Here is a 25032-nt window from a genome sequence, read left to right on the forward strand (position 1 = left end):
GGCATGAATGGGAATAATTTCCAGCCAAGTAAAAATTCTACTAAATAGTTTTGTTATTTTTTATTAAAAAAGCAGAGTTTAAAATTTCTTTTTAAATACAGTAAAATTTTGATATTTTCCACTGAAGTATATTTGTTGCTTTGGTTTAGTCTGTCAGCAGCTTGTCCTCTATCTTCTAATACTTGCAGAATTTTCAGTTCAAGTTTACCAAAACTCAGAACTTCTTTCAAGGGGTCTATAAATGTTTTAATAGGTAGATTTTGTATTTTGAGTGCTCTGTGGTGGATGTTGTTGCCATCAGTGGCTCCAAGAAATAAGTTAAATTGTTGTGTGCTGTGAATTCTGTGTTCATTTGCGAGCAGCTTTTGTTAAAGAAAAAAAAGAAGGGAATGGAAAAAAAAAAGGTCAAGAATTTGTTTTCCTCTTATTTCTGGAAGACGAAGATGAGTGGCTTGACAAAATGGTGCTGACAAGTTCAGCTGTTAACCATATTCTCTTTAAATAATATTTTACATTTTTTTTTCTATTTTTTTTTTTCTTTTAATATCAGTCTGTAGAAAATCATCGTGGTAAAGCTACATATCCTGCGGGTGAGTTCTGGGAAAAAAAAAAAAGAGATAAAATTCCTGTTCCCGTGGGCGCTGCCGTCCCTGAGCCAGGGCGGGGAGCGGCGTCGGGGCGACGCCTTCGGGCCGCGGTTCACATCAGGGCGATGGGTTTGGAGCCGGGGTTGCTCAGGTAGGAAGGGGACACCGTGTCCAGCTCCATGAAGGCGGAGTAGAGCGTGGTGAGCTGCAGCTCCGGCGCGCCCCCGTGCGCGGCCCCGTGCGCGCTCCCGTGCGCGCTCCCGTGCGCGCCGGGGCCGCCGCTCTCCAGCTGGCAGGGCGAGGGAAAACACTGCGGGGACGATGAGATGAGGACCAGGGGATCCACGGCCAGGCTGTCGTCTTTCAGCTCCTCCCAGAGATTCCCTACAACAAGAACAAAAACCCGCACGTTGGTTTACGCGTTTGGTGGGACCCTGGATGCTGAGAATTCCCAGCTTTCTGTGCTGAAAGGCACAGACCCACCCGAGAAGAACACTGCCTTTGACCGGAGAAGGCTTCCAAAACTGAGTGATAGAAATGAGATGTGGGTGTGGAGCTTGAATAGAAGTGTGTAATATCACAGGGTGATGCTACCTTAAACTTAGAGTTTAAGGTTTATAATATAGCTATATATCTATATCTACATCTATAAACTATATGTCTTATATCTAAATCTAAATCTAAATCTAAATCTAAATCTATATCTATATATCTATATCTATATCTATATCTATATCTATATCTATAAACTATATGTCTTATATCTAAATCTAAATCTAAATCTATATATCTATATCTATATCTATCTATATCTATATCTAATTACAGCTATATTATATTGCTATAATATTATAATATAGCTATATATATGTATTGCTATATTGCTATATTGCTATATATATAGCAATAGAGCAATATAGCAATATATATAGCATTAAATATAGCAATATATATAGCATTAAATATAAATATAAATATAAATATAAACAGAAATACAGATATAGATATAGATATAGATATAGATATAGATAAACAGAAATATAAACACAAATATAAATATAAATATAAATATAAATATAAATATAAATATAAATATAAATATAAATATAAATATAAATATAAATATAAATATAAATATGGTAAGATGGAGGTTTTAGGGTGGTGGCTGGTTGTTCTTCTTCACCTTCACCTTCTTCTCCATGGCTTTGGGTGGTATTGTGTAATTGGACAGAAAAGTCTCTGCATCGCGGATTTCGGGTGGTTGGTTATTGGGTTAAAAGTAAAAAATAATTTAGGTGTCATTTCCTAATTGGATAATTTGGCCTTAAAAGACCTTGTAGAGAAAGATAGTGAGGCATTTTGTAGCTTGTTAGTAGAATGCTGTGGAACTCACAACTTGTAGAGATGAGAAATAAACATTTGAGCCTGAACACAAAATACCATCTTCAATCCTGACCTTGACAGAGGCAGGAAAGAAGTTAAAAAATCGACACAGATTGATTCAGATTTCTTTATATTTTCTCTCCATATGTTTTTTAATATTTGTTTTTTTGAATCATTGTGTTGCAGGAGATGCTGGTTATTAAACATTTGTGCGGAGGTGATCCTAATCTCTTGGAAGTGAGGAAGGGAGGAGGTTGTTTAGATGGTTATTATTTGTCTGTCTCCATAAATTTAAATCTGGGAGGAAACAATGTTAACTTGAGAAAATTCTTTCTAAAATTCTGTTAGAGATGTATGTTTATGAACAATATAAGGAGACACCTCAGAAAATGTAATTGTTTGGGGTGTAGATGCTATTACTGCCTTGGGAAGAGGGAAAGAGCATCCTTTTTAGCAGAGATGTGGAATAAATATTGATAAAAAATGCTAACATGTTAATTCAATCAAATTTATTTCTCTTGGTGCCTTTCACTCGACAATTCCTTTGTAGGAATGGCACTAAATAGTTGTGCTTGAGTAGCTCCCAGTTGAAAATAGGTCTGAATTTAAAGAACACATTCTAAAAAATGTATTACAGTATTAAATACCAGGAATTGTAGCCAGGGGGGCAGTAGGAATGTTTTTTACATTCCCGGGTGCAAATCTGTAGCTTCCCTGGGAAACTTTTAAAAGATTTAGCACAAAATTGCACGGTGTTTATAGAAAATGTAACCCGGGAAGGCGGGGTTGGGACAGCGGCGTGGAGATGAGGGAAAATGGAGAGAAATGGATCTTGTGGAGCTTGGGACGGGATGGGATGGGAAGGGATCCATGAGATGGGATGGGATCCATGGGATGGGATCCATGGGATGGGATGGGATGGGATGGGATGGGATGGGATGGGATGGGATCCATGGGATGGGATCCATGGGATGGGATGGGATGGGATGGGATGGGATGGGATGGGATGGGATGGGATGGGATCCATGGGATGGGATCCATGGGATGGGATGGGATGGGATGGGATGGGATGGGATCCATGGGATGGGATCCATGGGATGGGATCCATGGGATGGGATCCATGGGATGGGATGGGATCCATGGGATGGGATGGGATGGGATGGGATGGGATGGGATGGGATGGGATGGGATGGGATGGGATGGGATGGGATCCATGGGATGGGATGGGATGGGATGGGATGGGATGGGATGGGATGGGATGGGATGGGATGGGATGGGATGGGATGGGATGGGATGGGAAGGGATCCATGGGATGGGATGGGAAGGGATCCATGAGATGGGATGGGATGGGATCCATGGGATGGATTGGGATGGGATGGGATGGGATGGGAAGGGATCCATGGGATGGGATGGGATGGGATCCATGAGATGGGATGGGATGGGGTGGGATGGGATCCAGGGGTTGGGATGGGATGGGATGGGGGGTAACAAACCTGACTCTCCAAGATAAAAACACCTCCAACACCTACCTTGGAGATCAAAATCGGTGAGGGACGGATTAAGAGCATCGATGTCATTGCTGAGGTCTCCCTCCTGCAGCAGCGTGTCCTGCACCGTCCTGGCAGGAGAATGCTCGGGCAGCATCTTCATCCCGCAGCTCGGGGGGCTCTGAGCCGGCACGGGGGAATCCTGAGGGATGCTGGGCTGAGTCCGGAGCTGGCTTTGAGCCTCCCCAGCAGGGAAGAGGCTCGGAGCGTCGGGCGTGTGCTGCAGCAGCGCGGTGGGGATGGGGGGGAAGCCCTGGGGGGATGTGTAGCAGCCGGGCTGCTGCCCCCCCAGCCCCCCCAGGGGGCTCTTGGCGTGCAGGGCTGCCGGGGCGTGGATGCCGTGTAATCCCTGCGGGATGCCCGAGGACAGCGAGGGCTCGCACAAGGGATGGGGCTGCGCTGCCATCTGCCTGGAGAGGGAGGCACCTGCAGCGCCCGTCGGGCTGCACGACACCAGGGACGAGCGCAGCTTCTCGCTCTTGTCGCCTATCAAGCTGTCAAGCTCTTCTGGAAAACAAGGGGAAAATGAAAATCCGCGGCTGATTTATTCTGCGTTGCTTGCAGCAGGAATTGTGGCGTTACTCAGGAAATGGCAAGGGAAAATCCACGGCTGACTTATCCCTGCAGAGCTTGCAGCAGGAATTACGGTGTCATTCAGGAAATGGCCAAGAGAAGTGCTAGTTCTTGCATGTGAAAACCTCCAGAGCCTGAAATTCTTAGTTGGAAGGGACCCACAAGGATCATCAAGTCCAATTCTTAAGTAAGTGGCCCATAGAGGGATTGAACTCACAACCTCAGTGATATTAGCACCATGCTGCAATCAACTGAGATGTTTGCTTTTAAATTATTGTTGCCAAGTGAGTATGTAATAAATTCCACTTTTAGGTTTAAAGGTTGGATACTCAGCAGTAATCTCAGATTTTTTTTTGATATTTCGCATTTCAGCGTTCTTTCTGTCACAGAGTGGTTTGGATTGGAAGGGGTGTTGAAGATCATCTCATCCCCCCTGCCATGGACAGGGACACCTCCCACCACACCAGGTTTCAATCCCCATCCAACCCTGCTTTTTATCTTAAAGTTTAGAGAGATATCAAGAGAGAATATTTTCTTGGGGAAGCTTGTTTGAGCTTATCTGCAAACACCTACAAAACCAGGTCTATTTTAATTCTGCTTTTTAATTTTTTTACTTGTTTTGCCAACCAGGAAAGACCCTTAAATACTTTCCTAAATCAGGTTTAAATTCTCTTACGGATCTTGGTGAAAAGAAAAATCCAGGGGAGAGCTGTTTGAGAGCTAAAACACCGACAAATGACTGACCTGGCTTTGCCATACTCTTCCTCACGGCAACTGGGTCTTTCCTCTTCCATTTCTGAAGCTCCTCCTGCATCTTGTCAATCTTGGCTGGGTTCAGAGCCCACAGACAGCCCTTCCGAGAAGAATTCCCTGACTTGTTCTCAACTTTCTCAAAGCACTTGTTCAAAGATAAGTTGTGGCGCACGGAATTCTTCCAACCATCTGGAGCTGTCTGGAGAAACAAACCCAATGTAAGAGCAAGCTAAAAAAAAAATAAATTAAAAGCTAAAAAAAAAAAAATTAAAAAATTAAAAACGTTTGTGTGTATATATAACTGTGTTTTGACTGGTGAGGTTACAAGAAATGCTGTTTAAGTTTGTGCCTTCTGCAGTGAGAAACTTGTACGTTAGAGGGAAGCCACAAAAATGTTACAGTCATGTTGTGTGGGAAGAGAGGGATCAGATAAAATAGTAACTGATCTTCCAAGCAAAAAGGTTGTCAGAGACCTGCTGGATTTTTAAGAGTGAATTTGCGCATCACAAGAATTAGGAGTGCAAAAATCAATGCTCTAGAACTAATATGAAATCAGATTCTATTTTAGAACACCTAGAAATATTTCCAATTCTTCATTAAAGTACTACCTGGGCTAAAATTCAGTGTCCAGGCAGACTTCAAAGGCATTTCTCATGCTGCTGTAGGTGTAACTCCGTGTGCTGGCCAATTACGTAACCAAATGGTTTAATCACCAGCCCTCCAGATGAGATACAGCTTTCCACAGCTGATCACTCATCTCTGTGCTTTGCATTTACTTTTAACTCAGCAGTAGAAGCTGCAAGGTTCTTTAAACCGGATCATTATAATGATTTTTTTTTTTTTTTTTGGTCAAAAAATCTTTATATTTTCTTTTCAATTTCTCATAGGGATTGCAGGAAATGAAACAGCTCTCTGAAATGGGGGGAGGTTGTCCGTGGCTCTTGATTCATATTCATGGATGCAAATATTTGTCATCATAACTGTTTATATCAAGCAGAGAATTATTGAGTGAGAAATAAAATGGATTTCCACAGTCTTTTTTTAAAAAGTTAAAAATTAGAATTTCCCTCTTAGGTTCATTAAATTTGTTTTCCCATTTAAATTTTTTTTTATTAATAGGATCCTTCTCTCACAAAAAGCCAGATTTTTGATAGTTTGATAATTTCTTTAACTGTTAGCTAGTCCACCAGACTTCCTCTTAGACCATCTTTCATAAATGGATCTGAGCGCATTTTGGCTTTCAAAAGGCAGACTGTGAATTTTGAACATACTTTGATGACATTATTTTATCAGGATTTAATTTTTTGCACCTGCTTTTGTAAGGAATGTAAAACCTGTTGTTCAGTGGCTTGTAAAGAACTTTTGTGTGGATTAAGGCATTCAAAGCTTTGTTGACGAGATGAGGGTCAAATTTAATACTCACTTTCGTCATTAAAAATAAATAGGTGTGGAATTAAATACATATTATTTAACGAAAGAGAAACTATTTTCCCTTCAGAGCAGCAGAGCTTCTTCCATTTTGGCCCACCTGATGTCAGCATTTCACTATTCTGTCTCGTGGGTGAGACAACACAAATTGTAACAGAAGGGAAGAAGAAGAGAAGAGAAGAGAAGAGAAGAGAAGAGAAGAGAAGAGAAGAGAAGAGAAGAGAAGAGAAGAGAAAACCCCAAACCTTTAAAGCCTTTTCTGCCACGGGGTCAAACTAAACACAACAAATCAGTTTTTTCTCCCTTGCAGATAATATTCAAGTAACTTTCTGGGAGTTCCAAAAGTGAACAAAGCTGTTCCTCCCAGGTAAATTGTGTATTTAGCTACTGAACAAGCTGACCTGGAAGAATATTCCTGTTTCTTGCCCTGCACACAGGCTCCACACACCCCTGTGTACCCAGACAGGATAATTGGTGTTTCTGCTCAGATGGGAGCGGCATGGGCTGCTCAGAGGCTTTCAGAACGTGTGGGGGTGTAAATTAGGAGATGGTTTTAGAAACTGTACAAGCAAAAAGTACACGGATTGATTTTGGAGGCTGCTGCCAGGAGCTGAGCAGGTTCTTGCATTAAATTTGGGATTGCTGAGCTGTGAGAATTTATTTGCCCAGGTAGGGCTTAACACCCTGAGTGTAACAAGAGAAAAAACACCAATTTTAAAAGCAGGTGGGATTGATAAATGAACAAACTTTGGCTGCTGGGGTTGCTCTTGAGTAGCTGGAATCTCCTTGCTGTGGCTGATTTTGGTAATCACTGCTTTCAGCACAGTGGGGATGCAAGTGGAGAATCACAAAATCAGCTGGGGAATCCCAGAACCACTGAGGTGGGAAAAGCCCTCTGAGGTCACCCAGTCCAACCACTGACGCCGCCAAGGCCACCACCAATCCATGTCCCCAGGTGCCACATCTACAACACCTGAGCCCTTCCATCACCCCACAGACCTTTCCACCCTCTCAGCCCACTGGCAAGAACCCCAATTAAAAAGATTAAAGCTTTTTGTTAGACTCACTAATCACTACAAAAAACAGAGAGAAAATTATTGTCCAGCCCCACTGATCCTGACCAGCTCTTGAAGTTTAAAGAGTTCAGTGATCTTGCAAAACCCTTCCTCTTTAAATCTAGGTCTCAAGAGAAGGGAGAGGTACATCAAAGACTAATTCAACTTTAGCTGTGTAGATTTTTTTTTTTTTTTTTAGGACGTAGGAGTTGGATTGCTCTGTTTCAACTAGAAATGAGATTGTTGCATCATAGAAACTAAATTTGCTGTGGCAGCGAATCCCAGTTAATTTGACTCTGCTTGTATCATCCCATGTCTCCCAGCAAGGCTCTGTGTGCACTTGCTCTCTCTTTTTCTCCAACCTAAATTGCTTCCCCTCTCCTCTCCCTGTTGTATTCTGCTTTTTAGTGAGCACTGGTAGCAGCAGCAAAATGTTCTTTGCTGGTTTTTATGTGGTTTTATTTTGCTGAAGACTCTCCAAAAGCAGGGAGGATGGAGGATATTAAATTTTTGCCATATATTGGTAATTCTCTGCCGTGAAGACCAGAAGCAGACAGGGATTGATGACTGTAAATGTAATATCTGATTGCTCATTCTCCCCTGGTTATTTTAAGGATGTTACAGTCAAATACCTTTGGCTGCTTTTGTATGTAAAATGCAAAAATAAAGCTGCTGCAAAATAGGGAATGTTTGGGTAGCACCCCCTGCTCTATTCTTTTCCTACAGCAGTAACCTCATCCTCATCAGTTTTTAAATGAATTTTAAAAAAAGACACGAGGTTCTGAAAAACCAGAGAGGGCCAGGGTGGTGACACCTGCCAGAGCCACAGTCCTGAGTCCAAGGGATTCTGGCAGCAGCAGCATTTGGTTTAGAGCTGCTGATTAATTTTATAATAAATTGTACCGTAAGACAACAAAGAATTAATTCCAGTTCGATCTGATGAAAAAACACGCACATGTAAAAATTATCAATAATATTCCCACCTCTCTGCTTGAAGCTCTTGCTATTTTCCTGTGGATTCCCCTGGGATTTCTAATGGTAGATTTATTTTTTTTTTCTCCCTTTTCTAGCTTGTAACAAATGATGGAGTAGTTAGTGATTCCTTTGGGAGGAAATCTGGGAGTGCAGGAGTGTGATGGATCCTGACAGTTCTTCCTGTGTGATAATGTGTATTTTTGTCTGGTTACTGACATATTCAATCTTCTTTTTCTGCGTGTGCGTGTTCTGTATTTATCCTCAGTGTCCAAAACCACTGTAAAATTGTATTGGAACATTTATTTTTCATTATTCTCAGTGTTCCTTTATTACAAATGTTTGAACTGCCTTGCTGTGGCTGTTTTAAATTTGCCTTGACTGCTGCAGGGCTGTTTGCAATAGGAAACAGGACAGACTCACTGGCTTTATTTTCATTTTTGGGCCTTGCTCACAGCTGAGCTCACCCACTGTGGGCTTCAGTGAGGTGCTTTTGAAGAATCAGCAGAAAAAAAAAGCCCTGAGTGGAGCAGCACTTGATGATTCCATCACAGCTCTTTCAAAAACCTTAACTAATCCTCCTGCTCCTGGGTGCCCGTGCTGACTGAGCGTTTCCCACTGCCTTTCCAAGTGTGAGGAGCCATTCCCTGCTAGCAGGGATCCAAATTTCAGCAGTGCTGCTGCAAACCATCCACCCTTTCCCTGCCCAGCTCACCTTGTCATTATCAGCTTAGTGCCATTATCACACCTGACACTTTTCTTTGTGCAGGGCATGCAGGGGATGCTGTTGCCCAAGATGAATATCCCAGCTCCAGGATGGAGTGAGATAACCTGGAATTCTCTGCTTCCACACCAGTCTGGAGGTGCTGCTGGTGGCAGAGGAAGCTACAAGACCAGTTCTGCCTGTATTTGAGATCTGAGAGGAAGCAGTGAATGTGTTTTTTAAAATAATTTACCCTTTTTATGGGCTGCTGGTGAGGAATGGTCACTGTTATACACCCAAGCTCACAGCTGGAACAGTTCTGAATATCTTCTTGAGTTAAATATTACCACATTTCACATTTCTGCCTCGGTGCAAAAGGCTGGGTAGCTTGTGATCATGGGAGTATGTGGTGTGTAATCAATTTGGTATTAATCTCCTAAGAAATAATCCCTTTTCATAGCTGGAATCCCATCCCTTACTCCCTCAGCTGACAGACAAGCTTAGAGGGAGATTCCCCTCCCCATCCCTGTGGAACTCACCTTAAAGTAAGGGAAGTGTTCTGTCATGAAATTGTAAATCTCACTGACTGGCAAACTCCCTGTCTTGCTGTTTTTGAGAGCCATGAAGATCAGGATGCTTTAGGGAGAGAAAAAAAGCATTTTAGCCTCTTCTGCCTGACTCCTCACAACCAAAAATAGATCATTTGTTGCACTGTGTGTAATTATTCTGACTTCCACTGTCATAGCACAAAAACAAAGATGATTTTATGTTTCCGCTCAGTTGTTTACAACAATGTCCTCAACCCATACAGGTTAATTCTCCAAGCTCATCTAGAAGGTCCAACCTGGGTTTAAAACAAAAGAACATAGGAAGTAGAATCAACACCTTCAAATCCTGCTGGTGTGTAGTTATTGAAGGTTTTGTGTGACTGGTGGAGGCCACAAAGGGAATCAAACTGGCAGTGACAGAGGAATAATTAAAATGTAATTGTCTGATCTACTTTGGGGGCTAAACCCATGTGGTGGCTGCCATAGCTGATAGGTTTTCAAGGCATTTCCTTGCTCAAGTAACTGAGGAAAAAATCAGTTTTAATACAGAATAGACAACTAAGTAACACCACTCTTGTGCTGATGAAATTTTATCGTTAAGCGACACTTAAATTTTTCCTTAGAGAAACGTCTCACTTTTTTTTTTTTCCTTTGGGGAGTGATCAAGACTATTCCCCTGCTTTACAACACTTAATTTCTCTGTGCCTTGCCTGGCCCCAGAGCCCGGAACGTTTTGTGATCCACAGGGACAGGACAGAACACCCCGGGAACAAGACAAATAGAGCGAACGTGTTGCTGCAAACGATGCTGGCAACAGGCCAGGGGTGAGCAGGGTATTTCCTGTAAGGTGAGGGCTTGGAAAAATATTGGATTACCTGTAGGAGTAGATGGGTTTGGGGAACAGAGGCTGCTGAGATTCTTGGCTGCTTTGAGGAGCAATCCTTTGGTAGGGGTAGTGCGAGGAAGCGATGTAAGTCACGGGGTAGCTGCTCCCTGAGGGGTACTGGGGGGAAAGCAGAAAAGTTATTTGCTTTAGCAACAAACTCCCAGAAATATTCCCTAATAACAGCATTATTTCTGAGGATATTGTATGGGAAAAAGTATTTTCTTCTTTATTGCCTGCTGTGAGGAGCTGTGACCTATTAACTGTCTCCAGATAATTTTTAATTTTATAAACTAAAGCTTATCTCCCTGCAGCCATCCCTTTTGAAGTATTTCAGCCTGCTCAGCCTCCCCTGGACATGCACACAAATAGTGAATGATGTCATTTTATTGACATTAAAACCCCAAACCACCAGAATAAAAAACTTCAGTGTTCACCTTATAAAAACCAGCTGAGGAAGCAAAGCTGCTAAAAGTGTAGGAAGAAACAGGGAAGTTTTGCCTGAGCCTTGTTTGGGTTTCTGTGCTATTTTCTTTTTGCTTTTTTTTCTTTAGGTGGAGAGGATACAGAAAGGCAAAAATTGAAAGCATATCACATTTGCTGCTAAGGGAATAGCATCCCAAAATCTCTGTTAAAATCACTGTTACTGTGCAAGGCAGGGAAAAACCCAACAAACAACAAGAACTTTAATGGATGCACCAGAATAGATTTCAGATAAATGTATTATTATGGAATAAGTCAGTGATGTCATTCCAGGGCTCAGGAGAGCAGCATAGGAGACATTTCTGAGGTGGTTTCACACTGCCTGCCTCGTGCTGAAGCTCTTGGGCTGCTCCCTGTCTGTTCCCTCACAGTCAAATCCAAGGAAAAGGCTTCTCCACAGGGCCAGGAGCACACGTGCTGTTAACCACCACCTCAAGTGACTTTTCCACTCCCTTTTCTCTATCAGAAAGCTGAAAAGAATAGCCAAGACCCCAAAAATCAGACAACATTTATGCCACTCTGGCCCTGGGACCAGCCACAGAAGCTCCCTGAGGAATGCTGACCTATCTCTCCAGGAGATCTCTAAGCCTGTCCCAAGACACACTACTGGGATGGGATTGCCAGGATAAAAGACCAAGTAAAGGTTAGATCATCCACACAGACAGCCTGGATTGCACCAGAGCTTCCATAGATTTGTGCTCAATTTTTTAACACAGCACTTGGTCTTTTTCTTTTTTGAATATTCCACTTTTTTCTTCCTCAAGTTGCAGTTTAAACCTGCTGCAAAGAGACTTTCAGGAGCAAAGGAACACGATGCAGCTTAGGTGAGATAACATCAGCTGGCTCTCTGGGAGAGAGGAATTTCTGCCTCTTCCAGCTGAATCTTTGCAGATGCCAGGGGTGAGGACATGGCCAAAATTAGAAGTCCTGTCACATGCTATTAAAAAATCTACCTGGATGCCTTCCCTGGTACTCAAAGGTTGCTGAGCCCTGTCCTGGTGTTTCACTGCTCAGCTCCAGCAGCTCTGTGCCACGAGGTTTGTGTGGTTCCTCTGGAAAATTATCCTGTAGCTCTCAAGACTCATTGGGAAAAATCCCTTGGACATCTCCTTAGCTTCTAATTCTAATTCCTTTCTTTTTTTTGGATCAATAGTTTTGATTGCTCTAGGTCTTTGTCCCCTTAAAACAGCAAAATATTCACAGTTTATTTATTTATTCTGTACTCTGAATAATTGATGTCATTTTCTCAGTAATTTTATGCTGGCTGCTGGAGTTTCTCTTGCCTGTTTGCTTTTATCCTCCTAACACTGAACTGCCTGAAATGGAATGTGGAAAACCAGACTGAATAGACTCAGTTGTTTGCATGGTGAAAGAAATGAAATGTACATAATTAATCATGTGCTGCCTCGTTAAACTAAATATTGGGCACAATTAGAGTCTCCAGAGCAGCTGTGAACTAATTTTTGTGTGCACTGTGGTGCTCCCTGCCTTGTACACTGGCTGCAGATTTCCCCCCAAGAGCAGAAAACCAGGCAATTCCTACAATAATTCTGATTTTTATTGGTTTTGGTGGCTCTTTGAAAGGAAACAACCCTAAGATAGGGCTGGTTTTGATGTCACCATGAAAGGCCAGAGCGGGCTGTTTTAGGGATTATTTCTGTTTTATTGGTTTCATGAGTCCTTTTTGAGGGAAGGGAGGCTGGGGACTGGGCTGGAATGACAGGCTGGAGCTGCTTTTACAGTCTCCCATGGCATGAAAGGTGTTTTATGGTGGGTGGGTGAGTGACTCCAGCCAGTGCCTGCTGCTCTTCAGGGTCAGTAATAACTCATTTTTCCTCTGAGTCACCACTTCTGTTGTGTCCAGCCAAGGGGAAGGTGAGGCTGTTTTATCATCTGCACAAAATTAATGAAGGGGCTGAATCCTCTCATCCCTCTAATGAAAACTGGGGCTCAGCTGGAACATCCCTCACTCCAGGGCCCCTTCTCCAGCGTGGAACTTCCTGGGAGTGATTGAACTTGCACTGCCCCATTCCAGCTGGGAATGTAAAGTGCTAATCATGGGGCTGCTCCATGCAGGAGAGGTTATTCCACTTTTCTCAGCTGCATCTCAGCTCTTTCCATTTTCCAGCGTGTGATTATGGCACAGGGATTGCAATTCTACCTCTTTTACCTATTAGAGCTTTTAAAATTCTTTTTTTATTTTATTTTATTCCTGAGCATTAGAACACGTTGCCAGACTTTTCCTATATTAACATGAAGCCCAGGTATTGAAAAGTCTGACAGAAACCTGCTGCGCTTCAGGGATTTGTCCCAGTGCCAGGCTGCAGGTGGATGGAGGATTTTCCTCTTGGTGCCTGTTGGATCTTGCCTGGCAGCTCCCAGGAGCTTTAAATCTGGAGGTGTTTGGAATGTGATCAGCACAGAAACAGCACTGCCATCAAATCAGCAGGGACAGGGGAAAGGTGCCTGCTGCAGAATGGATAAAGAAATCAGGAATATTCCATGAATTCACAAGCTAAGTGGGGTTTCTGCAAGCAGAAATGGCATTTTTATAGTGACTGGGATATATGGAGCTGTGACATATCCACAATAGTTTATATCTGCAGCAGAGCTTTTTTTTGGCACCATTTTGGGACCATTTTCTTCTAAAATAAAAATAATGGATTTGTAAGTTAGGATAGTAGTGCAATATCACCTTTCCTTTTATTCTATTTAAAGTATATTTATATTTATATTATTTATATTTAGACTTACAGTTTTTTTTTAATTTTTCAGTTATCTTAATTTTTATTATTGTCAATTCTGCCTCAGCTGAATAATCTTTCTCTGGGGATGATGTAAGAGGCAAAAGGTTTCAAAAGAGATGTGTGTGCCATCAAGCACAAGGAAAGTGAACATAATTTTGCTGTTCCAATTTTACTTTAAAATATTTTTCTACGTTTGGTCTTAATTTTAACAATCTATTTAGGTTTTTATTTCCTGAAGTTAAAGGAACTTAAGTTAAAGGAAGTTAGTGTGTCACCCTAGGACACACAGTTAATTAAGATCCTGAAATATCAAGACTTATGTTAATCATTTATCTGGCTCCAAAGCAAATTTTCTTGAGTGTAATGGTGAAAATATAAATATCCAGTGAAAATGTAAATATCCAGTACTAAGATTCCACTTCCACAAGTTTTGGTTGGTTTTTTTTGCCCTTCTTTTTCTTAATGACCATCTTAAATTGCATTTAGCTGTGGTTCTTTTCAGGTCTTATTCTCATAAACAGAATGTAGGCACATAAACACGGCCCTGTAAATCTGTAAATCTAAAGATATTTTAAAATCCTTTCAAAAAATTATTATTACCACAATTTTTGTACCATTTGAGTGCTAAAAGTCCCGGGGTTTAAAATCCAGCTGTACTGACCTGCTGGAAAGGGTGTGAGGAGCAATACATCTGCTGCACCTGGGGCTGGTAGCAATACAAACCAGGCTGCCCTTCCAGGGGGGATGTCCTGAGCTTCATGTCTGAATCCTGCTGCAAAACAGCCAGGGAAGGAGCAATTAGAGAAAGCAGCCGAATTTAAAACAGGATAATTAGCCACTGCCTGAGTTTGCCTTCGTTATGTGGAGTTTTTTGGGGCTTGGTTGTGTTTTGGTAGGGGTTAATAGGAGTTTATGTTTTAATGGTGCAAGTCTGGGGGTGAGCCATCCCTGGGAGCAGCCAAAGCCAGGCTGGAGCACCTGGGACAGAGGGAGGTGTCCCTGCCATGGCAGGAGGTGACACTGGATCATCTCCAAGGTCCCTTCCACCCCAAACCACTCCGTGATTCCACGAGACACGAACCAATTCCTGCATTTCCACAATTACAGCCTGGAAAAAGGGAATCCCAGCCCACATTCCATGCACAGAGCAACTCAGAAAACCTCAGGCTCTGCTTATATTTTTATTTTTTTTCACAAACCACACACTCCAGCTTTCATTCCCCAGTGTGCACAAGTGTCTCCCTCGTTTTTCACTCTCCCTGATTTTATCTGGCAGGCTGGCAGTGCCTCCAGCTGCCTCTGGAATTTTGGCATTAGCTGGAGGGTGAGGTCTGTAATGTACAGGAAAGAGGTGGCAGAAAAAAATCACACTGGGCTGGCTACTGGGTCCAACCAAGGTGCAGGAAATATGTAAAAATGGAGGAATTCAGTGAGAAACTTTTCCCAATAATCCAATAGCACTTATCCTTCTGCTATAAAACATGGTGAGTTTTTATGGCATTTTAATCTGCCTAAAAATATTAATAAATAAATATATGCACACATTATTTCTTATATTATATACATTTTATATATCATGCATGCAATATATCTAATAAATATAAAAACATTCAGTATTTTTATGTTATATCATTAGAAGCACAAATTAGACTTGGTTTGACATCCACCACTAATAAACATCAGGGTCATCTTGGTGACCACCAGATGAAGATTTTCTGAAATTCCAACTTCCCAGCAGCATGGAAGTGATTTAAAAGTGGGAAGTTGGGTACTGGCAGGACCCAACAGGGAGTAGCTACAAGTGCTTGTAAAGGGCTCCCTTTGCATCCTGCAGCCCAGGGATTTGGGAAGAAAACGGGAAATTATTTTTTTTTTCCCATCAGCTGCTCATAGGTTTTGCAGCACTGAACTCCTCTGACCTAGATGAGTGTTTATCCAGGAAATAAGAGATTTAGATCAATTTCCTCCTTAACCTGGATGGCTTCAAGCCCCAGGTATGTTCCCTGACAACATCTCTCCATTCCCCTGGTCTTAATCCAATTAAGACATTAAGACTTTTTTTTTTTTTTTTCATTTGGTAGCCCTGATTTCTTTCTTTCCCAGCCATTTAGAACCAGCTCAGGGCTCTCCTCTGGCAGGTGGAGCTGTTCTTTTTGGCTGCAGGAGATGATCAAGATGCACTTTACACCTTGGATCACAGCAGAGATATTGTGGAGACACTGGAGGGTAATTTAATTTGCTTTTCAGGGATCTCTGCTGCCCTAAATAGGCAGTTGCCTCTATCTAGTATTGAAATCAGCCCAGGTAACTTTGCAGTGCACGTATAAATATCAGAGCTGGTATTTATTTGTGGTGGCACTGATGTCTTGGAGTTTCTCTTCTATTTGCACTGAGAAAAGTGCAGGTGAGCTGTTGGACCAAATCTGCTCCACATCCTCATGCTTGAAAATGTTATTATTATTATTATTATTATTATTATTATTATTATTATAGTTTTGTGAACTTTTGTCTCTAGAAAACGCCAGCTGATGACAAATCTTGTTGTCAGGGAGCATTTGGATATTTGGGATTCGTGTACCCCGTCTGATGGAAGATCATTTGTCCCTGTGCCTCTTTCTGAGGATTGTTTGAGGAAAAGACCAGAAAACAGAGAATTTGGACAAATAAACACAGATATGTCTAAATCTGCTTTCCCCGAGCTCTCGCCTGTATCTTGACAGAGCGAGAAACACCAATACAGTCCCTCCAATAAGAAAATCCTTCCAAAAGCAGATTTCTCCCATTGAAAACAGGGCAAACAACACCAAAAGCCCACTGACCATGACCTGAGAGCCGTGCTCCTGCCCCGTGGTGCCGTACTGGAGGCTGTTACACCACGGCTGCTCCGCGGAGATGTTTGGGATGTGGGTGGGAAACGCCTCCGGCTCCTCTGCACCCGCAGATCCCGGCAGGGCCTCGAAGCCATCGATGCTCCTGTGACTTTTGAAGGGAGAAGCTTCTGGTGGCAGGGCCTGGTGAGCTTCCTGGAAAACATCCTCGCCGATCTGCCTCTTGTAGGGGTGGAAGGGGTTCCTGCTGCTCCTGAGGAAGCGCTCGTAGCTGCCGGCGGCGTTCTCCTCGTAGCTGCACCGCCGGAATTTCTCCGTGCTGAAGGATGCCCTGAACTTGTTCTTGCCACAGGGGATGCCTTGGCTGCCGGGGAACCTCCCCTGGATGGGGTCCTGGCATGGGGAAGCAGGGCTGGGGCTGGGAGAGGATTCTGAGCTCGTCCTTTCCGGCCTGGTGTCTGGCTCGTAGGGCTGGCAGCTGTAGCTGGGGTTATCCTGCGATGGGATGCTGAGAGTTACTTATTTAAGGGCAGGATTGAAGTTTGAGCAAATATTTTCTTATTGTCATTGCCTAAGTTATTTTCTTATTGTCTAAGTAATTTTCATTGTCTAAGTTATTTTATTACTGTCTAAGTTATTTTCATTGTCTAAGTTATTTTATTACTGTCTAAGTTATTTTATTATTTTCATTGTCTAAGTTATTTTATTATTTTCATTGTCTAAGTTATTTATTCATAGAAATTTTAAAAGATAAAATTTATATCTTAATTACATTAAAATATAAATGTAATATGCAATGGAATATTGGCATTTATTTATTTAAGGTTAGGATTTAAGTTTGAGCAAATATTTCATTATTTTCCTTATCTAAGTTATTTATTTACAGAAATTTTAAAAGATAAAATTTATATTTTAATTACATTAAAAGCTGCGATGGAATATTGATATTTATTTATTTAAATTTGAGAAAATATTTCATTATTTTCATTGTCTAAGTTATTTATTTACAGAAATTTTAAAAGATAAAATTTATATTTTAATTACACTAAAAGCTGCGATGGAATATTGATATTTATTTAAGTTTGAGAAAATATTTTATTATTTTCATTACCTGAGTTATTTATTTATAGAAATTTTAAAATATAACATTTATATTTTAATTAAATTTAAATATAAATTTTAAATATATATTTTAATGGCACTAAAATATAAATGTAATATGCAGTGTATATTGACATTTATTTATTTAAGGTTAGAATTTTATTTAAGTTTGAGCAAATATTTTATTATTTTCATTGTCTAAGTTATTTTTTATAGAAATTTTAAAGTGTAAAAATGATATTTTAATTACATTAAAAATACATTTTTAATGGTAAGTATGAAATGACCAGTTCTAACCACCTTCATGCAGAGAAGCCCTAAAAAGATCTCAAGGGTAAGTATGAAATGACCAGTTCTAACCACCTTCATGCAGAGAAGCCCTAAAAAGATCTCAAGGGTCTTCTGGTTGCTTGGTGTCCAAAACTAATCAGCAATTAATTAATAAAAGCAAGGCCAGGTTGGACTGGGCTGTGAGCAGCCCGGTGCAGTCAGTGGCACGGAACTCGATGATCTTTAAGTCCCTTCCCACCCAAACCACTGGGAAAACTGAACTGTCCTTGAAAAACAAGGACACCTTGACTCTCTGCTCGGCCCATTTCAGGGAAAAGCTGAGGAAGATCAAGCGATGAAAGATTAAATGACAGGAATGTGATAAGTGCAAGTCCTGTCGCCTGCGAGTTTAGTCAAAGCAGCTTGATCTCATCCCCTGCTGGGCTTCCAGATTTGTCGGTGGTTACATCACTTCCCTTCATTAAGGTGGCCGCGCTCATTTGGAGACACAAGACAGGCTCTGGGCAGACACCCCAAGCTCCCTGTGTCATCTCCTCCCCTCCCTTCTGCTCCTCAGCAAAGGGAAACCAGCAGCTCCTGAAATACTCTTTCATCTGGAGGGGAAAGGCTGGAGCAGGGCTGCAGTCTGGTCCTGGCACTGAAAATATGCATATTTCCCTGACTTCAGGGACGGGTAATTACTGGGAAGCCTTTGAGAGGACAGGCATCAGGCTGGAGCAGGGTGCTGTGCTCAGGGAGGGGGCAGATGGAATGCCCTGTGCTCCACAAAAAGGCAGAGCAGGTTATCGAGTGCTCCCTTCCCTCTCCAAACCTGGCCACCTCCGAGCTGATGCCCAGACCCTGAGGAAATGATTTCTTTTTCCCAAGGGAAATGCCAGAAAGGCAACAAATACCCCCCTTTTAAGGCCTCTTGCCCTGGTAGACAGTGGGAAGCCAAGCTGGAAATGTGCAAACTTTGCTGGATTTCTCTGAAACTAAAGCTACCAGCAACTAGGACCCTGCAAGCCCTCAGATCCCCAAATGCCACCTCTGAGCTGATGCCCAGACCCTGCAGAAGGACTTCTTTTAACCATGGAAAATGGTCTCCACATGCAGCCACACCCACTGGCTGACCCTGGGGTACCAAGCAGAAAATTTCCAAACTTTGCTGGATTTCTCCAAAACGAATGCTTCCAGCAAGGGGAACTGAGCATGACCTTGCAGCCCCAAGTGCCACCTCTGACACCCAGACCCTGGGGAATGACTTCTCCATGGAAAATGGTCTCAATTGGCAGCCACACGCGCTGGCCAACACTGGGGCACCAGCCTGAAATCCCACAAGGAAAATCAGGATAAACCCAGTTCCTTCTGCAGGGGAGCACAGCCCAGCTTCCCCAGTCATTTTAAGGAATGGAACAGAACATTCAGCTGGAGTTTAAGATTAGCTGGGCAGGATAACTCAGCTTTCTACCCTTCAGGAATAAAAGCTGCAGTGTTTGCTCTGTCACCAGTAGGTTTGGTGAGATTCAGCAAGTGCTGGATGTTGATTCTGATTTTTAAAGAAAGAGAACAGGCCTGGGCCAGTTTTACTCACACTCTGCTGAACTGGGGATATTGAATCCCCCTGTGCCTTCATCAGGTCCTGCTGGTCCCTTTCCAGAGTGTCCGAAGGAGAAAATTTAATGTTGGACTGGTCCTGGAGTAGCGAAACCATCACCAAACCCACGTCAGACAGAAATCCTGCCAGGGCAAAAATCAAATTACAATAAGCACTTTTTAATACTTGAACTGTGGAACAAAGCCCTTGCTGGGTGCAGGTGACTGCACAGGCTTGGATGCGTGGCTGGAGCCATCCTGAGGGAATTCCTGATAAAGTGGAATTATTTTTTAGCTCTTGAAGAAAGGTTCTGGAGATGCAATTCCAATAAAGATGTGGTATGGGGTTTCTATGGATTCACCACATAATTTTTATAAAAAAAAAGCACTTTCTTTGTTTTCTACAGAATCATAAATTAATGAAAATGTATTGTTTGGTGGTTATGCAGATCCAGCAATGCCACTTTATTGAGAGATTGGGATATAAATGCAGCCCAGCTGTTTTCAGAGGGACTATATTAAAAAAAGGATATTTTTCTATCATTACTCAGACTGATGGTTACAACACACTTGTATTTTCACTTTTGTTTTTTATTAGTCCCAATCCCTTCAGCCTTTCTGTTCTCTTTTGCATGACTTAAATGTATCTGAGATATGTAAATGACTTCATCATTCCATCCCTGGTTTTGTTAGTTGGATCTCCTCTCAAGTTCCCAATCTTTGATCTTTGGATATAGGAGCCATATCTGATGGTGCTCTTTGGATTAAAAGGAAGAAATTTAATTTACTGGTCTTTTGTTTTCCTTGTTCCCTGTAACCTTAGAGTAAAACAAAAGCAGAACACTCATCCTTTGATGTCATGCACCAAGTTGGCAGCTACAGGAAGGTGTTCATGCTCATAATTTCGATTTCAGGTGAACAAATCAGGGGGAAAAAAGCCACTTTAATTCAAGAGTTAATCTGCCAGGTCTTTGCCACGTGTTGAAATAGCTGTTAGGTAAATATCTAAGGGGTTTGTAAGGTTTGCTTAACAAAGATACATCACCCAAAAATGTGGAAACCTTTTTTTTTTGCCTTTCTAGTTCAAAGAGAAATCTGTATTTATGATGAGTAAAACTGCACTGCTCGGGGGGATGGAGCACAATGGGGCTTGGAAATCAAGCAGGAGACCTGTAGTAGTACATCAGGGGAAAAAAAATGATGTGAGATAGAGTTCAGAAATGTCTCAGGCACGGGCTCTTCTCCCAGTGGCTTAACTGGAGGCTGATGAGGAGAGAGATTCCTCATCTTGAAAGAAGCAGGTGTGAAAAATGTCAGCAGGGAAAGAGATGTGAGTGTCTCTTTGTAATTTGTGAGTGCTGCACACTGGCTGCCCTCCCAGGGCTGCTTCCCCACTTATCTCCAGGTTACACAAAGCTGTCTCTGACCTCTCTTTCATACTGCAATTTTTCAGCCCAGCTGCCTCATTTGTGGTCTGGAGCATTAGAGTTTTATGAAAAGCTTTTGCACAGGTACAGTTCTTGCCCGGTGGCTTCTGCATTGTGAGAAATTTTCACAAATCCTTTCTGAAAGCAAAGTGAATTTGTCAGGGTTCTTTGGAAAATCAATACAAAAAGTTCAGAAAACCAAATAATTCTGAGACCTTTGCCAGGCTCTGTTGATAAATTGCATTTTGGTAGGAAAGGAGGAGTCTTAGTCACATTTTACACTATAAAAATTTCCCCCTGGGTAGGGAAACTGTGTTCTTTTTACTCAATGAAAAGCAGCCATAGGGGAAGTATTTTTCTTTTTTTACTGTTAAATGAGAAGCAGCCTTACACCTTAACAATGTTGGGCTGGTGTCTGTGTTCAGTGGTGGTTATGGAATGCCTTTGTCAAGAATCCATCCTGGAGGGTCTCCCATAAGGGGACAAATCCCAAGGCTTCAATCCCAGTGCTGCTTTCAGTTTTCACACTGGCACCAGCAGCTCAGTTAGAGCTGCAGCTCCAGGTTCTGCTCATCCTGGCACATTGTGGATGTGTCTTGCTGTGAGAGAAAAACGTCTGGCCACGTACTCCTGATCTTCATTTTATTCTTAGAGTCCAAACTTCTCTTCAGAAGCCATTTGCAACTTCAGCCTCGCTGATGTGTCTCACAGCAGGCTGCAAGTGCAGATCAGTTTAAACTGCCAAATCAACACTCTGAAAAATCTTTTTGCTGCCACTGTTCATTAAATCTTCTTTTAATGTCCCTTAGAGACATTCTATTTTGTTAAAAGAACATATAACAAAAAACCAACCAACAAACCAAAACCCACAAAAAACCCCAAAAAATAACAGCAACAAAAACCTCCAAACCAAAACAAAAACCCAACTCAAAACCACTTTGCATTGTTAACATAGATTTTAGCAAAGAGAAATCACAACACTCACTGACAAATCTTCTTAAGGAGCAGAAATTACAGCCAGGGGAGGTTGCCAATAATCAGGATTACAATAAATCATGTTCCTGGGAGACAGAGCTTAAGGAAGTTGTGGGTTGCCTGGATGTAGGATGTGCTAAAGCAAACAATGCTGCTTTGATTTGGAGAGAGGTATCTGATTCTCCCAGCTGCAGCTGGAACCATTTCAGGTCATTTTGGCTGCTGTAAATGTTGCGTGACCATGCAGGCTCCTGTGATAAGATAACTACCTCGAAAATCAGAAAAGAGTGAGAAACTGTAACCTCAGCTGGGTGTTGGGGTAAGCAAGGCAGCACAGCTGATCTATTAGCTCTGCATGACTGAGCCCCGTGGCAGGAATCCACGGCTTGAACAATCCTGGGTTTGTGTCTCCTCTGCCTCTCGCAGCCACCTGAACTGGCTGGCTGCTGCTGGGAGTGCCCTGCGCAGCCCCTGGGGCTGGGATTGGTTTTCACAAGAGGTGTTTGGATGTTCCTCAGTTCCCAATCCATCCTCCGTGCCTGCTCCAGGCAGCTCCCTGAGCTCGGTTCGACCCCAGCTTGTGTGACCTGCTCCCATCTCTGCCCAGAGCCCTAAATCATCACTCTCCTCTCCACATCTGCTGTTTCCCAAATAACCCCATGGGGTCTTTTCCCCCCCTCAAGTTTTTATGAAAATAGGAACCACGAGGTCTCAGAATTCCATTTTTCCTTTTACAGTTAAAAATCCATCGCGTGCCAGTCAATGATGTCGTGTGCCAAATATCACAAAGTGCCCAGAATGTTGTGACTGGCACTTGTCATGGAGACAGGAATATTTCTACACATAATTAATTATGGAAAACGTTCAGAAAAGGGATTTTTAATAAGAATCAGCATTTTTTTAAAAGGCTTTTAATGATTTCAAGACTTTTCTAAGGTTATTTCTGCCAGGTTGACACTGGAGGTTGTGGTGGCTCATCAGAGCTGTCACTGCTTTGTTGATCCCTGACATTCCTGCCACCAAGGCTTGCCCTGTTTTTAGGAGACATTTTCAGGAACAGGATTGGAACCTGCACAGCCCAGCACTAAACTCTGGTTTGGCCACATGAATCCCTCATTGCTTCCTTGCTCCTCTTTACAGGACGTACAGGACCTTGATTACAGGATAACTTGAATAACTTTACACAGCTTCCAAGGACTGTAATTTCTTTTCTTCTGGGTTTAAATCTGCCTGTGAAATTGTTTAATTTAACTGTGCTGGTTTTGCTTTCTTATTCAAGGGTTCTGAGCTCAATTCTCCCACAGTTAGCTGTGATTGCTGGCCATAATTCACTACCTCTGGATATTTAGATATTTATTTACCTTCTGCACATTCAGAGAAAAATAAGTTTAATGTGACAAACTCAAGGATGAGTAAAGAAAATTTGCAATTAAAAGGCCCTTTCTGCATCCAGTGACACGGGATGTGTTTGCTGCCAGCTAAGTAGCAAAGTACTGAATTCCTCTAAGAGAAGGATGCCATTTTTAATTAAATCATTCCTGAATTATCAGGGTTTGTTCATTAAGAGCTACCTGTAGGCAAGGCTGAATACCAGGTGAGCACTGGGGACTAATTGCCACCACGTCCAGGTGTGCTGTCCAGCAGGAGGGGTTGGGAACTCTGGAACATCCAGGTGCCTCCAGGATGAGGTGGGGACAGTGTTTGCAGCAGGTTTTTAATCTGCTCTAGGAACACATTTATAAAAAACTACAACTCTCTGTAAAAAATAAACCCTCAAAAGGTATTTATCCCAAGTCTATTTTATGGGAAAAAAAAAAGTTTTTAGAGGCAGAACCAGGATTATTTTTTCACATTGCAGAAAATATAAAGGTGATGTTTCACTGTGATATTTGGTCCAGATTCCCATCCTTACATCAGCATCTTTACTTGTATTTTATCCTGCACCTTTTACTTCTGACACCAACAGTGAGGACAGTCTGTCCCTGCAGAGAACGTTATGAATGATTAAATTTTTCTTTTTTTCCCAGATGAAATGCAGTAATTTCTCATTCTGGAGCCATTCCACACCTTAGACTATACTTTTGTCCTTTCCTGAAGGATTTCTAGCTCTGCTGACATCTTTTTGGGTTGGAAAGGCAAAACCAGCTGTGGTGTTTGAGATGTAGGCACACCGTGGTGGTTGCTCTCCAGGCACACAGAAATTCCCTCGAAATAGAGAAAAGCAGATTATAGGGCTTCTTCTCAGCTTCTGTTTGTTCTGGGAATGGATTTAACCTCTAGTTCTAAAGTGTTAATTTATGCAGAAGTAGAAAGCCTGACAAAAATTCACACTATGGCTGAAATAACACTCTAAGGACTTCTAGACTGGGCAGCCTCATCATCTGGGGAGTTATAAGTAGAGAAAAGTCCCTGACAGGTGCTGAACTTGCACAATTAGCCCAGCAAAGAGGGAACTCAGCACTGAACAGAAACCAAGCATGGAAAAATGGAGCCGAGAAGGGGAATGAGTTTGTCAGGTGCACTTGGTTTTCCCCTCACCTTTTTTCTCCTCATCCCAAACACTAAAACACCTTTCCAACTCCACCAGTTAACCTGTAAAATAGATGTCAGCTCTCCCTGCCAGCCCTGCAGCTCTGGCAGTATTTTCAAACCCAATCCTTTGCATAGCCTGTCCTGTTTTCTGGATGAATGCTTCTGCTGCTTCCTGAAGGAGGGGTGTGAAATTTCATTGCTTTCTTGCAGACATCTAAGCACGAAGTCAGACACGGTTCCAAGGGCTGGGAGCAGTTAATGTGATACAGAAACTGTGTGATTCTGTCATGAATAACCAGCTGGGTTGGCAGGAAAAACCAGCACAGGAGATAACGGCGTTCTCTGGCTGATGGCAGCAAATCTGTAACTGCATCCTCTGGGCTGAGTTCAGAGTTTTACTCTGGGTCTGGGGAGTGCCAGTGAGGAGATACCACAGACAGAGCAAAGCCATCACCACAACCACGTGACCTATAAAAACAATTCCTAGGAAGAAGTAAGGCTAAAAGCAGCTACAGCCAAAAAATGGGACGGGAGATAAGGAGGTGCCTCCTGTGGCTGAGAAATTCATCACCTGCAGATTGCTGAAAGCTGGGAGAGTGCAGCACCTTGTCCTTCTCCAGGCCTCCCTCACAGCCCCTGCA

General features: G+C 42.4%; 1 protein-coding gene across 1 annotated transcript; it reads right to left on the bottom strand.

Annotated features, from left to right (window-relative positions):
- Nucleotides 1-41: 41 nt before the first annotated feature.
- On the bottom strand, nucleotides 42-19575 carry FOXN1 (forkhead box N1). The gene is made up of 8 exons (XM_038158077.1): nucleotides 19456-19575; nucleotides 16482-16985; nucleotides 14324-14434; nucleotides 10425-10552; nucleotides 9541-9637; nucleotides 4835-5042; nucleotides 3500-4024; nucleotides 42-971 (listed from the first exon to the last, which is right to left on the bottom strand). The coding sequence occupies exons 1-8, from the start codon at nucleotides 19573-19575 to the stop codon at nucleotides 700-702; spliced, it is 1965 nt and encodes a 654-aa protein (XP_038014005.1). The 3' UTR covers nucleotides 42-699.
- Nucleotides 19576-25032: the final 5457 nt, after the last annotated feature.

This window comes from Motacilla alba, chromosome 19 (assembly GCF_015832195.1).
Source record: "Motacilla alba alba isolate MOTALB_02 chromosome 19, Motacilla_alba_V1.0_pri, whole genome shotgun sequence".
In the NCBI taxonomy this organism is placed as follows: domain Eukaryota; kingdom Metazoa; phylum Chordata; class Aves; order Passeriformes; family Motacillidae; genus Motacilla; species Motacilla alba.

Bases quoted from the DNA above. Each gene is read 5' to 3' on its own strand.
- FOXN1 (XM_038158077.1), bottom strand. From the start codon at position 19,575: ATGGTTTCGCTACTCCAGGACCAGTCCAACATTAAATTTTCTCCTTCG. The intron at 10,553-14,323 runs GTCAGTACAGCT...CTTTCCCCCCAG, and splicing joins CCTCACACCCTTTCCAGCAG to TACCCCTCAGGGAGCAGCTA. The intron at 4,025-4,834 runs GTCAGTCATTTG...CTTGTTTTCCAG, and splicing joins GAAGAGTATGGCAAAGCCAG to AAGAGCTTGACAGCTTGATA.